Source organism: Rhea americana, unplaced genomic scaffold (assembly GCF_003343005.1).
Source record: "Rhea americana isolate MKP2758 unplaced genomic scaffold, rheAme1 scaffold_143, whole genome shotgun sequence".
NCBI classification, from domain to species: Eukaryota; Metazoa; Chordata; class Aves; order Rheiformes; family Rheidae; genus Rhea; species Rhea americana.
Genome location: NW_028185517.1, coordinates 2,434,968 through 2,448,313, shown reverse-complemented (window position 1 = coordinate 2,448,313; position 13,346 = coordinate 2,434,968). Strand labels below are relative to the sequence as shown.

The window sequence follows — 13,346 nt, the reverse complement described above, 5'->3', positions numbered from 1 at the left end:
GTAGTGATGGAATCTTCACTGTGGTTTAGGGTAGTTCAGTGCAGAATAGAGCAATATGGAATACACGACAGAGCAATACAGAATACACAGCAGGGAACAGATTTGCATTGTGCCTTGTGGAAGATGGAACGGATGTGATCTAGAATACCAGTTCGGGCCTACCATCTCACTGGTTCAGAGAAAAAGCATTAGGAGCAGGCAAATGAGACTGCCTTTGTTTTAGATGCAGTTAATATAACCTACTTGTTTGCACCCCTCTAGCACTGTGAATTCAGGATGCGAGGACATTACCATTGTCTTCGTCCTGGCTGCTATTTTGTGACTAACATTACTACCAAGCTGCCCTGGCATGTGAAAAAACACGAGAAGGCAGAGAGAAGAGCAGCCAATGGCTTCAAGTACTTCACCAAGCGAGAAGAGTGTGGCAGACTCGGTGAGTTTTCTTCTCCCCCTCACCCATCTCATCTAGTCTTTCCTATCTCCAGACTGAGAATGCCATTAGTTAGTCTACTAGTTAGGGTAAAAATGTATTTTGCTCATTAAAGCACAAAGCAAGAAACAAAAGAAGACAAAAATCTGTTGCTGATCTGAGATGAAGCATAAGGGTTCGTGTTTTCCCATACAGGTCCAAGCTAAGTGGAAAGAACCTGTAACAGTTTCATGTATGTATTCGTTGGAAGATAAAACTTCTTTGTGTTTTCTTTTTGATCTAATTGTCAAAGGCCTTTTGTACTTTGCAGTCTTCTGTGCCTACTGCTTGTCTTAGGCAGAGTTGAAGGGTGCTTGTAGGAGTAAGAAAAGTGTAAGCAAAATGTTGGTTCTGATGAATCTCTTCCTTTTGTTTAAGGAGAAGTCCTGCTGCATCATTTTCCAGTAGCTGTTCTGCCTCATTCCAGACAGCTTTAAATGAAACCTTTTTTTGTTGTCGTTGTTGTTTGGTAGGTGTTGCCAGGGCTGCGTATTGAAAGTCCAAGGGTAAATATTTTGTCTGGAGATACAGGTATAGGGAAGGGTGCTCAGTAAATTTCTCCTTTCTCTTCCTACTCCAGTCTCCACAGCCAATTCTCAGCAGCAGGGAATCACAGGACCAGAGAAATACAGCATCATTCCTTTATGCCAGCCTCCTGCCAGAACGCAACTCAAGGGAATATCTAGGATGTGGCACAGCACTCGGACTAGGGCATGCCCATTGGCCAAAACTATCAGCTGCACTGCAGTGCTTAATTAAATCCAAGGGCCTCTCATGTAACACTGGAAAAGCAGCTGCATAACGGAAAGTAGAATGAATTTCCAGAGCGGTATCCTGGAACTTAAAGTCTAATGCTCTGTACTAGGGGGGTCCCTAAAGCTAACCCTGTCAGAGCGCCATCCTGAACTGCCTGGAATTCACTAACCCTTTTAGTTGTGTTTTGGCTCAACTTCATCACAGACCCAGTCTTTCCTGAGTCTGTCTACCCTGGCCTAAAGTTATAACAAAACGGTTCAGAAAAATACTGCTTTCCTTTTTGTCCATACTGTCCCTTTCCCTGGATGCTGGTATGGGGTTTTTTTTTTTTCCTAGAATTACATGGAAACAATTATCCACAATAACCAGAGCTGAACTTTCCTCTTACTCTTTGAATACATAAAGAATTTATACCCAAATGGTAAATTGCTTGTGGTAGCCAAGGCAATCATTGTCAACACTCCACAGTTAGTCCTTACCTAGGTCTCATTTACACGTCAGTAGATTCAGTGCAGTTGCTGTTATTTACTCAAGTTTTGGTGTTTCAGGTGATAGCAGGGCCTAGACAAAGCAGGACAATGATATATGACACCCAGCCTACACTGCTGCCGTAGCAACGGGCAAGCCTTCACCTGCCCTTTGCTGATACTGTTTCAGTCCTGCCAGCACTGTTTGTTCTCCAGCCCAAAGAACAGCACACCGTGATGGGGAGGGCAAACGAGGTGGGGCTGTGGGGAAGTGGAATACCTAAACAAACATACACTTGGCATGCACATAAAACCACTCTCACTGAGCTAACGATGGGCTGGCCAATTCAGGAGCTGTTTGGCAGCAAGATGTCTACAGAGTGTGCGTGTGTCAGCAGTGTGTGTTTGGGGAGTGGAGGGGGTATATGTATCCAGCAGGATGTACATATGCCTGTAGCTTGGGCTTGCCATGCATTAAATGTACATTTAGCTAGGGCTGTGTATTTACTCGTGTAGATAGAGACAAGCATGACAGGCTGGTGTAGTTAGATATGTTTGTGTAGGTGTCTATGGTTATACCAACATGTAAGTGCATGTCTGGTTTTCTGTGCATCTTTGTTCTTTGGGTTAAGGATGTGTATAGTAGGTGCAGAAGCGCTGGTCTGTTTCAGGGTGTTGAGAGTGTGTGTGCGTGTGTGTGTGTATATATATATATATATGTATGTATATATATATATATATATATATATATCTGTGCGTGTGTGTATAAATAAAAAAGTAATGTGTATAAATAGAAGGGTTTTTATGTGCACGCACACATTTATACGTAGAGATAGATGGATATGTGTGTGTGGAGATCAGTAAAAACTGGGCTTGTCTGCTGCTCTGTACCTACATATACATGAGGGTATTTACAGAGGGTGATGGAGACTAGATACAGCAGGACTGTTCATATAGTTGTGTTTTAACTACAGTAAGCTGGCATTTATCAGATATAGAATGTAGTTTCTTTAAGATTGTCTGATAACAAAGGTGCAAACTCCTGGTATGTATGGCAGTAGCCACAAGGAACAGAATGTGTCGAGTGCCGTATGCCAGAATTGTTTGTTGTTTTTAGCTGCCCATATTACACAACAAATTTGGAGTGGCAGTAAGCACTTCCTGGCTCCTTTCTATCTGAATGGAAAGTATAAACCATCCAGCTATAGAGCTTTTAAGAGATTGTTCTTCTGTTCCTAAGAGTACAGTTGAAGGGGAAAAAAAAAGCAAAAAGAGAAGGAAAAAAAAAAAAAAAAGCTAGTTGGAGCTCAGGCCTACTTTTTGAATCTACATGCACTGCAGTCCTTTCTTGCAGTTTCTCAGCAGATGAAAGATTACAGTTTTCACCCAGGACTGTTCCTGAAGAACGCACGACCACTGAAACCCTCCAGCCCACCAGAAATGAAATGTAGCAGCAGCCCTGCCCTGTCTCCAAGGCATCTCCCCTACTTTCATGTACTACGTAAATTGGTTTTATGTTTGCAGGTTGCAAATATAACCAGGTGAACAGTCACTTCCACTGCATTCGAGAGGGCTGCCAGTTCTCTTTCCTGCTCAAGCACCAAATGACATCCCATGCCAGGAAGCACATGAGAAGGATGCTGGGGAAGAACTTTGACCGTGTTCCGACTCAGGTGACTCACTGGTTAAGTTGTAGATTTGCATGTAGTGTTTGTTCTTCTGGTTGCTTACTGCAGAACAGCATTAGTGCCGAAAAACTGGAACCCAACCTCTTGAGGATATATCTGCATTGCAGCTGGGATGTGCAAGTTCACCTGAGTTAGCTTTAGCTAGTTTGGCTTCCATTATACTAGAAAAGATGATGAAACAGACATCAAAGCATTACTTAGTCTGAACAGCCTTTCCCAGTGAGTTGTAGAGAAAAATATGTGAGAGGGCTAACACTGTACAACTTTAACAACCTGCACTCCCTCCCTGCTCTCTCAGTATACACCAATTGGCTTATTAAAATGCTTAGACTGTGGAAGAAATTATCATTTTGGTTAAAGTAAACATACTGTGTTGCAAATGTAGAATTATTTGCTGCTACCACCTAGAAGGGGAGAAATACCAGTCTAAAAATTTCTCTCCCCATAACTGATTTGGAGTTGAGACTTCCSTTATCCTTTCTCAGAAGGCAGCAGGGCTGCACAGTTACTTTCTTCTAACATAACTGAGAGCAACTGGCAGATTAGGTTTGGCCGTGTTCTGTGAACAAATTGAAGAGTCTCAACTGCAGCACAGTGCTGCTGCTCAGAATGGTAACAGTCCTGTAACCTCCTGTTTTTTCTTGTTCCTTAGTTTCTTTCCCATTGACCTGGGATGTGAAACAAGCTAGCTTTATTTAAACCCCTGTGGCTGGTCTGGCCCTAGGGACATCTTTYGGTATATGAAAAACTAAAGCTGCAAAAGTAAGAAAGATGGGAATCTCCTTTCATTCTACCATATGGGAGTGGGAGGTCCCTGCTGGTCATCAAGTACATTTAATAAGTTAACCGTTCCAGTTCACTGCTGTTGGATTTAATGAGTTTGCTGTGTGACATGCCAAGGAATTGGTATGACTGTTACAGTAGCTTATTGCTCCTTATATGAAARGATTAGGTAGAAGACTCAAACTTAGGAGAGAGAAAACAAGTAAGTTTGCCTCCACTATACTGCTTTTGTAACTGTTTCAGATCTCTAGTACATGCTGAGCTGAAAACATGAGTTTTGACCTCCATCTCCTTCACTAGCCAGCCTGTGTCACTTTAGTAGGGGAGAGGTAGTCACCATTCACAAAGGAATCCTGGGAGCAAACAGTGCTAGTCTGCATCTGTTGCTGTACTTAGCCTATGCAGCAGTCCAGCAAATAACAAAAAGAGGCTGAAAGCATAAGTAAGTAATACCAAGTGGCAAAGCTAACATAGTTGCTGTGTTTAGAAGTACTAAGTCCAGTTCTCGCACCTTGGTGGTCAATAAGCACTTACTGGTGTGCTTATGTATAAATTTGTCCTTGGTACTTACCCATGTGAGTACCCAGAGCTGTGCCAGACCCCAGCAGCTGCGTATGTATAGAGCGTATCAGGATTTACACAGAAGAGCACGGGTTTCAGGCTGCGTTCCTCTGTTGCGATGGATTGGCTTGCAGGCACTAGGGCAGTCATGCCAGTAGTCATATTCCCAGGCTCTACATGCAGCAGGACCTACACAGTAAAGCAGTAATGCCAAGATTAACACCTCCTGTTTTTGAATGCATCAGAATCCACACACCAGGATATTGGTGCCAAGATTAACACTCCCAACCTCTGAATGCATCACAATTCACATACCAGGATGCATGTGCCAAGATTAACACTCCGAGCTCCCAGTGAAGCAGGATTCATGCTCCCAGCCTCAGTGCCATAGGTTCCACTTGCAGACATGTTCCAGCTATCCCCCAAGAACAGAGGCAGAGAGGAAAACGTGCAGACAGATGGTTTTGGTCTTGGCATCTTGCTTTTGGTGTGAAAGTCCCCATTCTGTTTTCTTGCTGCAGGTTATTGGCCACACTCCAAGAAATGAAAATCTCCCCCATGTTGGCAGCATGGCACCCAGCCCAGCTTCATCAGGAACCCCAGCTTCCTTTCAGGGACCCCAGAGCATGATGGACACTGAAACAGATGAGTACATGGATTATACTGGTTGTAGCCCTGGGGGGATCTCCTCTGAATCTTCCAATATGGACCGCAGCTGCTCCAGCACTCCAGTGGGCAATGAAAGTACATCAGCAGGTAATACAGAACAGAGGGGAAGTGGATTATCAGTCATGTGCTCTCTTGAGAGATAAACTCATAAAGAGAGGCTAAAGGAAAYGGCACCTTAAAATGTAAACTGCCCATTCAGCTTCAGATACAGTAGTGCCTTCTGCTAACCCGGTTCCCAGCCATCATTTTCAATAAGAGCTCCATCTAAATGTATATCTCAAGCATCCATGAAGTAATAGCATATCTTTCTTTTTCTCCCTGAAGAGAGGTTTTTATCCCGTATCTTGATGCTGGGTTATTCAAATAGATCCAATCTTAAAAAAAAAAAAAAAAGTTGTGGAGCTTTTTTGTCCCTGGCATTTTCCCTGATATCCTTTTGCATTTCTTTGTGCTGCATCTGAAGTCAGGCATTTTCCTATACTCTTGAGGTTCAGAAAGACTGTACAGTAGCAAATGTTATACGGGGGGAGGTGGGGGGGGAAACTACCACATCTTCAGAAAGCAACATGTAAAAGCTCACTGACCTCCTTTCCTCATACGAAAGACTCAAGCCTCTTGTGCCACTTTGTACAGTGTTGCACAGAGGAGAGCTCCACCATCCTCCTCTTTCTGGAAGTAAGAATCTGTCATCGTTTCCTGTTTGCAGGACCACTGGATAGCCATCTCCCACTGCCCTGTGTTACAGTTACCTTCTCAGGAGCCAGATATCCATTATGAATTCTGTATCATCCAGTGGTGACCCAAGGATCTCTTAGCTGTCCTTCCCAGGACAAGGTGTTGCATTCTAGAAAGGCTGCCTCAGTGTGTTTGCTTTAATTTCAGATACATTTTCCTACTTTTCCTTCYCACACCAAATAGATAAATGATACCATATAACATATCTTAAGCAACCTTCCTGTGAACACTGCTGGGTCCTGATAGTGGTTCCCATGTGGTATCCTAGCTCCTCCAGAGAGTTTTTGGTGGGACAGCAGTTCCTGGGACTCTCTCCACTATCAGCACACCATCCACACACCTCCTAGGGAATGCCCCCGCCTCCACTGCTGTCCGTGTAGCAAACGGTCTCATGTGTCCAGTGTGCCAGACCACCTTCACAGCAATTGGTTGGTATAGGCTGGCACCATATCAATGAACAAGGACCAAAAAAGCAAGAATTTCTGCTTGAAAGACTGTAGCGCTTCCCTCATGCCACTAAGGCCACTCCTTACTTTCTGCAGAGATACCTCTCCTCTTCCTGATGCTGTCAGTTCCTCACCTTCCATTTCCTCTCTGTTACAATTCTGTTTCATACATTTGTGAATGTATTTTCCATTTTCATCATATTGCTTCCGCTCTTGGGTTCTCATTTCAGTTCTTTTGTTTTTCTTTTTTGTTTGTTGTTTTTTTCCCTTTTTTTCTTCTTTATTTTTTCTCTCCACATTCTCCAGGCTGCCTGGTTCCTTCTACTGCTACTGCTGCTGCCGATGATGCTACCCACAATGCACCACAACCTCAGCCACCACCTCTGCCTCCATCTTTCTCACAAGCCCTGCTTAGGTCTCCTCTTCCCACCCTTCCCTATCTTTTCTCTCCATCTTGTCTCTCATACTCTCTGCTCAGTGCCACTCTTGGATCCAGCAGGGGCATTGTCATGCCTGCCGCCAGCAGCTCTGGGTTTTCGCCCATCATTGCCACTCCAACTCCAGTAAAAAGTGACGTTCCCTTAGTGCAGGATGCAGCAGGTAACAGTTCTTCTTTGCTTTCTCTCTTAGTGTTCCTTGCCCATCTCCTCCCCTACTCACCCTGCCCGTGTTTTTCTCTGCTCCTTGGATTTCCTTCGGGCCAGTTAAAAAAAGAAAAAAAAAAAAAGAAAGAAAGAAAAAAGAAAGAAAAAAGAGAGAAAAAAAGTAGTATGTCACTGTCTCATTCAGATTTATCCAAGGGCGCTCCATGCCTACTCCATTTGACTGCAGACACAGTGACACCACACTGTAACCATAGCTAAGGAAGGTAACAAAAAGCATAGCAAATCATTGTGAAAAGTCAGATACCTGCAAGTAATTTCCTTTTGATCCCAAACTGACAAAAAAAAYTAAAAATCTGTAGCTAAAACTCACTTTTAGTCTCTTTGTAATAGTGAGGTGGGCACAAAGCAAACTCTTGACCAGGTAGTATTAATGGGACTTGGCCTTCTGGTTTAGATCTTCTAGGCTACCAAGCTCAGTGCTTAGCACAGTCTGCTGCACACATCTTGGCAGGTAAACGGCTGACAGCGTACCCGGTTCCAGGCTTGCTATAGGTACTTTCAGCTTCATTGCTTCCTATTGCTATATAAAGCCGTAAAAATCAGGGCTGCTTTTCCCAGCACAAGTAACAGAGACAGAGAAGTCCATTCAGTGTCATTGTGATGACATCATCAGACATCTCAGGCTGTTGCTCACACTCACTGTTACTTGCATCTGCTTGTACAGCTGCAGTAAATACATCTAGATTTTTAGTGTTAAGCTGCCATGTTTCCCATGTGTGACTTAAGATCAGAGATGTCTCAGGCAGGGGATTCTCATTCCAGTTCAGAATGGGTTTTAGGGTGTGTCTCAGTTTTGGCCTCTTTCTCCAACTCCCAGCTGTTTTCTGGTTAATTAATAGCATATTTATGCTTAAAGTTCACATTTTGGAAGATTTGGGCAGCCCAGAAATGTCCCACTCATTCTTCCTGCCAGTTTCAGCGTATGCATGTGTACTAATGCACAGACCAAGGTGAATGGTGATGACTTGGCTAGAGGACCAGCTCTACTTGGATGTTCAGAGGTATTGTCGTAGGACTTGGCAGGAGAAAGACCCTTCCTCTCTGCAGAGGAGCACGTTCCAGTGAACAAAATACGACATAAAAAAATTAAGCTTTGTTTTGTTTTGCTTTTAAACTGATTTGCATGCAGCCTGAAATACCTTACGTTAGTGCTGTGCTTCCCTCTAATTATTGTTGTTATTTCTTAGGTCTCCTTTCTTTTGCCTTTAGGTTTTAAAATAGTTTCCTGAGTTTTCACGTCATTATCAGTTAACAGGACAGGCTTAAGGCATGCACTTACCATTGAGATTTGCTTGGGATCAAATCTCTTGAGGTTTGTAATGTTCAGCTGGTGGTTAAGGACTGAGCATTGTCTAGTGTCTAGAGGAAGAGAGAGTCAGGCTGTCATCTTTTCTTTTTCATACCTTGCTCTGAAACTCTTGCCTCTATGAGAAAACTGTTTAACAAAACTTTTAAGCAGGTGTATTTGAACTGTTGTAAAAGCTAGTAGATACTCTGTTACAGTTTAAAACAGTTTAATTCCACTTGCTCCTCAGATATTTTGTCCAGAGTCTTGTCCCTAAGATGTTGTTCCCATACTAATGTAGACGTGATCTGCATTCATGGTGACACTAAGAGACTTGATGGTCTTGATGTAATAATTTTCTTTCTAAAGGAGGAATAAGGAATTGGTCTAAATAGCAGGCACCAATGCGCTTGTCACTTGGAAGCACAGAACTAGATTTTAAAATACAAGATGTGGGGGGAGCAGATAGTAATTGGTCACAGATACTATAGCTAAGAGCTTGCTAATTTGAAGTCTACAGTGATAGAAAGTYATTTTTTCCTTGACGGCAGGTTAAATTAGCCTTAACACGCTGTTTCCACCAGCTGCATGTCAGTAAGATGGTCTCACCATGGATGCCCAAGCTGGCTTCCTTATTTGCAGTCTGAGCCAAAGTGCTGTGTAACAAACGGGTGTGGAAATTTTTTTGCCCTTTGCTCATTCTGCAATCTGTGAAGCCCCCGTGAACCAAATGGGGAGTTTAAGTTGCTGCTACCCATTCCATAGACTTAGGTCTTTTAGTACAGTGTCAGTTCAATTTTTGAAGGCTTCTTTGGGTAATCACCACCTTCGCTTAAAAGGTTGACGTTTGAAGGGCCAGATAGGGCAAAACTAGCATCCATCACTTTTAATACCTGCTTATCAGCCAGAAAAAATAATTCTACAACATTCAAACAAACAAATGACTGCTTCACTCTCCTAGACAAGGATGCAAGCTAGTCTGGATGCTCAAGCCCCAGGCACTACATGTCACAAATCATGCCTCCTTTTAACAGGATGGCAGTTCCAGCATGAAGATGAAAAAATAAACATTCCTCCACCCCCCCCAAAAATGTTTTAGTTACAAACTATAATTTCCAGTTACACTTACAGTTTTGCACTTGGTGAGAAATTCCTCTTGCCTCCAACCTTCTCTGTGTTGCATGTTGATACTGGAGGTTGTGGTTTGATTCTGGAAACAGCAAGCAGAGAAGAAAAATAGTTAATAGATACAGTGGGGTCAAGTCCTTGATTCAGCTTGATCCTAGGGGATGTGAGCACTAGTTGGATTATGCTGGTCCCAAAAGGAAAACTGGAAGATAGATGAGGGCTCTTTATTTACTAGGGGTATCATGTGATTTTTGAGACCCAAGGGAAAACTCTAAAACTGTATCTTCTCTCAGAGTTTGCTGGCTAGTGATGATGAGAATTAGCCCCATTGAACATCTGTCCATCTGTCTGTCTAAGTGCACTCATTGTAATACGCAGGCTCATTACAGTGAGGGATGTTCCAGTCTCCTGGCCAAAGTCCATCCTGTTTCTATAAATCCCTCCCTCACACTTTAGATCACACATGGGATCTTCCTTTACTTCTTGCCTGTGCATGGCAGTTGTAGTGTATTACTTGTCCAGYTTATGAAGAGTGTGGAGAGGGGAAATTAGTACACATGTACAGGTTTTAGAATACTTAAACATGTTTGACACTTTTATCCCAATAAAGCTGTAGTAAAACACCTCAGGCCTTGCTTTAGAACAGGCCAGCTCCTCTGTGCTGAGAGTAGGGGTAGAGATGATAAATAGAAAAGGCTGCGAGACTTGCAAAACACAGAAGTAACAATTCCTATTTGGACAATATAAGTATACAAGACTTAAAGGCAAGGTGAAGTGTGCTCCAAGTTGAGGATGTGATGTGCAGCAGGCACCAGCCAGCACACGATCCCAGAGTTCAGGCTTACTGGGAACTTGAGAGATGAGCTGTGGGGTCGGAACAGTTGCAGCATTGTGTACAGGGCTTGCYGGGATGTTTAGAGGAGATGAACAGCAACCTATCTATCTGTCAGCAATACCACTCTCCCTTTTTCTCCTCAGGGAATACCATCACTATGCCAACTGCCTCAGGGGCCAAAAAGCGTTTCTGGATTATTGAGGACATGTCCCCATTCGGCAAGCGCCGTAAGACTGCCTCCTCGCGTAAGATGTTGGATGAGGGGATGATGCTGGAGGGATTTCGCCGCTATGATCTCTACGAGGACTGCAAGGACTCCAGCTGTCAGTTTTCTCTCAAGGTTACCCACTACCACTGCACACGGGAGAATTGTGGCTACAAGTTCTGCGGCCGTACCCACATGTACAAGCACGCCCAGCACCATGACCGTGTTGACAACCTGGTACTGGATGATTTCAAACGCTTCAAGTCTTCACTGAGTTGCAACTTCCCAGACTGTCAGTTCTCTGGCAATAGCACACACTTCCACTGTCTGCGTTGTGGCTTCCGCTGCACTGACAGCACCAAGGTGACAGCCCACCGTAAGCATCATGGCAAGCAGGACGTCATCAGTGCTGCTGGCTTCTGCCAGTTCAGCTCAAGCGTGGACTGTGAGGTGCCTGACTGCAAGTACAAACTCAAGTGCTCCCACTTCCATTGCACCTACCCTGGTTGCAAACACACAGTGGTGGGAATGTCTCAGATGGACTCACATAAGCGCAAACATGAGAAGCAGGAGCGGGGGGAGCTTCCTGCCATCTCTCCTGGTCCTGAGGGCCTTGCCCACTCCACTCTTGAATATGACATCCAGAACTCTTCCATCAGCCTGGACAGTTCCCTCAACCTCAGCACTGACAACAACAGCTCCCTCTTCTTCCTGCAAAACGCGGCTGGCGTGGGCCTCAATGATTCCCTGGACCTCAGCAAGAAGCCGTCGGAAGTMGCTGAAGGTCCATCACCAAGCAGAGCTGGGGCCGCTTCTCAGGAGAGGGGAGCAGTAGCATCTGGCTCCGGTGAGGTGGAGGATGAGGATGACTCTTCCCAAGAGGATGAGGAGGATGAKGAGGAGGAGATGAATGAAGAGGAGGAGGAGGAGGAAGAGGAGGAGGAGGAAGAGGATGATGATGAGGATGATGAAGAGGAAGACCTGAACACAGATTCTGAAGAATCGCTGCCTGACCCGGAGGGCCTGGCCACTAAAGAAGATGGGGAAACAGAGGAAGCTGCTTCTTCCACAGACCATGGCGATGCTTCCAGGTCACAGGGCGAGCAAGCCCCGGCCCTTACTCCAGCCCCTGTTCCTACTTCAGCTCCGGCTGCTGCCCCAGCCTCTACCCTTGCTCCAGCAACTTCTCCTTAACCTTAGTGACAATAGCAGCAGTGGTTTGGTTTTGCTCTTACACAGAACTACTAAGAGGACCCCACATGAGACAAGAACAAAGATTGGGATGGCAAGTGAAAAAAAAAAAAAAAAACTCCGTGCCACATGAGAGAGAGGAAGAAAGGAAACTCATGCTTCACAGGCCCTATAAGAGAGACAGGTTTGCAGCAGAACTGGTGCTGCATCGTTTCATTTTGCAGAACACAGAAAATAAGGGCAGGATGCAGCAAAAACAAATACCCTTTTCTACAGACATGAACCTTGAGGGTGCTAGCTGCTTTTCCTTGCCCCCTGTATGGTGCGTGGGGCCTGCATCCATCTGGGGACCCTTCATTATGGGTGGGGTTCTAGCCCCTCATTTTCCTTTCTGTTTTTTTTCCATGTTTTCAGTTGTACAATATTAATAATAAGCTCCACTTCTTGGAGGGGGGTGGGTGGGAACAACAGGTAATGAATTTTAGAAATATATATTTGTGTGTGTGTCTCTCTCTATATATATAATGTACACACACACACACACACACATATATAACGTGCAAGGAATGGTGTCACAAGGACAACTAGCTCAGCTTTTGCCAGTGGGAAGGAGGGGGTGAGGGGTGTGCTCGCTCACGCTCTCTCTCTCTTTCTCCCTCTCTCTCTCTTCTTTCTCCAGCATTAAATGAATGGCATCAGACAGCAAGGGTGGGAGTGGGTATTTATTGTCACATAAATAAGGACGCATTAATGAATGAGCAGGGGTGGGAATGGGACACTCCTCTGTTCTTCCAGATCCTTTTTACTATTATTGATAATAATTTTGAATGCTATTTATATTGTGAAAACTTTCTCTGTCTAGTGCTGTTAGGGCACCTTTCCCCATCCCTACTCTTCTGCCTGTAGGGATTTAGCTGAAGTAAGTGGGAGAGGGCACAGCAGGCAGTTAAGGGAGAACTGGGGTTAATCTCCCATCCAGTTCCAGCTCATCCCAACCCCTAGGTGCTTCTCTGTTGAAGGCAAGGCTTTTTTTTTTGTGGTGCTTCAGTATCCCCATCTCAGGACTCAGTCGAGTCAGGCGGTTGCGCGCTGACACTCTGTGCCATGGTGTAGCACAAGGAACACCATGCTTACACAGGTGTGTCCGAGCCCTTAAAGCAGCCTTGTAAATACTACTTGCTCTCTGACCCAGGCTGTCTTACAGTGACAGGTATCCCCCTCCCAGCCTTTCACTGAGGAGAGGCAAGYCTGTGCGCCAGCCAGCACCTCTGGTGACTTCTGGGAGAGGAGGAAGGCACCACTGCGAGGGAGGAGACGGCAGGGCCCAGTTCAAGGAACTCAAGAGCTTASAGCTGGATTCCCTGCTCAGACTGGGGGGGGAGGGCGACGCAGGGGTGTTCCTTTGCTCAATACCATGTGGGAGGACTGTTCTGTGGCACTTGCGGAGCTGTTGGCCTAGTCGT

General features: G+C 44.8%; 1 protein-coding gene and 1 long non-coding RNA gene across 6 annotated transcripts in view; one reads left to right on the top strand and one right to left on the bottom strand.

Annotated features, from left to right (window-relative positions):
- The window catches only part of CASZ1 (castor zinc finger 1), a 48,895-nt gene extending 36,565 nt beyond the window's left edge, over positions 1-12,330 (top strand). For 3 of the 4 annotated variants that reach the window (XM_085299022.1, XM_085299021.1, XM_085299019.1), the window contains 5 exons: positions 262-433; positions 3,217-3,365; positions 5,246-5,480; positions 6,881-7,174; positions 10,631-12,330. In XM_085299022.1, the coding sequence (XP_085155148.1) occupies positions 262-433; positions 3,217-3,365; positions 5,246-5,480; positions 6,881-7,174; positions 10,631-11,886 (2,106 nt within the window). In that variant the 3' untranslated portion in view covers positions 11,887-12,330. The remainder of the gene's footprint in view (positions 1-261; positions 434-3,216; positions 3,366-5,245; positions 5,481-6,880; positions 7,175-10,630) is intronic. The other variant, XM_085299023.1, reaches the window with a different exon arrangement.
- LOC146599254 (uncharacterized) overlaps positions 5,282-13,346 on the bottom strand; it is a 12,619-nt gene continuing 4,554 nt past the window's right edge. The window contains exons 2-4 of one of the 2 annotated variants that reach the window (XR_014895081.1): positions 9,654-9,734; positions 8,519-8,598; positions 5,282-5,360 (exon numbers count right to left, since the gene is read on the bottom strand). This is a non-coding gene — a long non-coding RNA (uncharacterized LOC146599254). Of the gene's footprint in view, positions 5,361-8,518; positions 8,599-8,774; positions 8,888-9,653; positions 9,735-13,346 lie in introns of those variants that run through there. The other variant, XR_014895082.1, reaches the window with a different exon arrangement.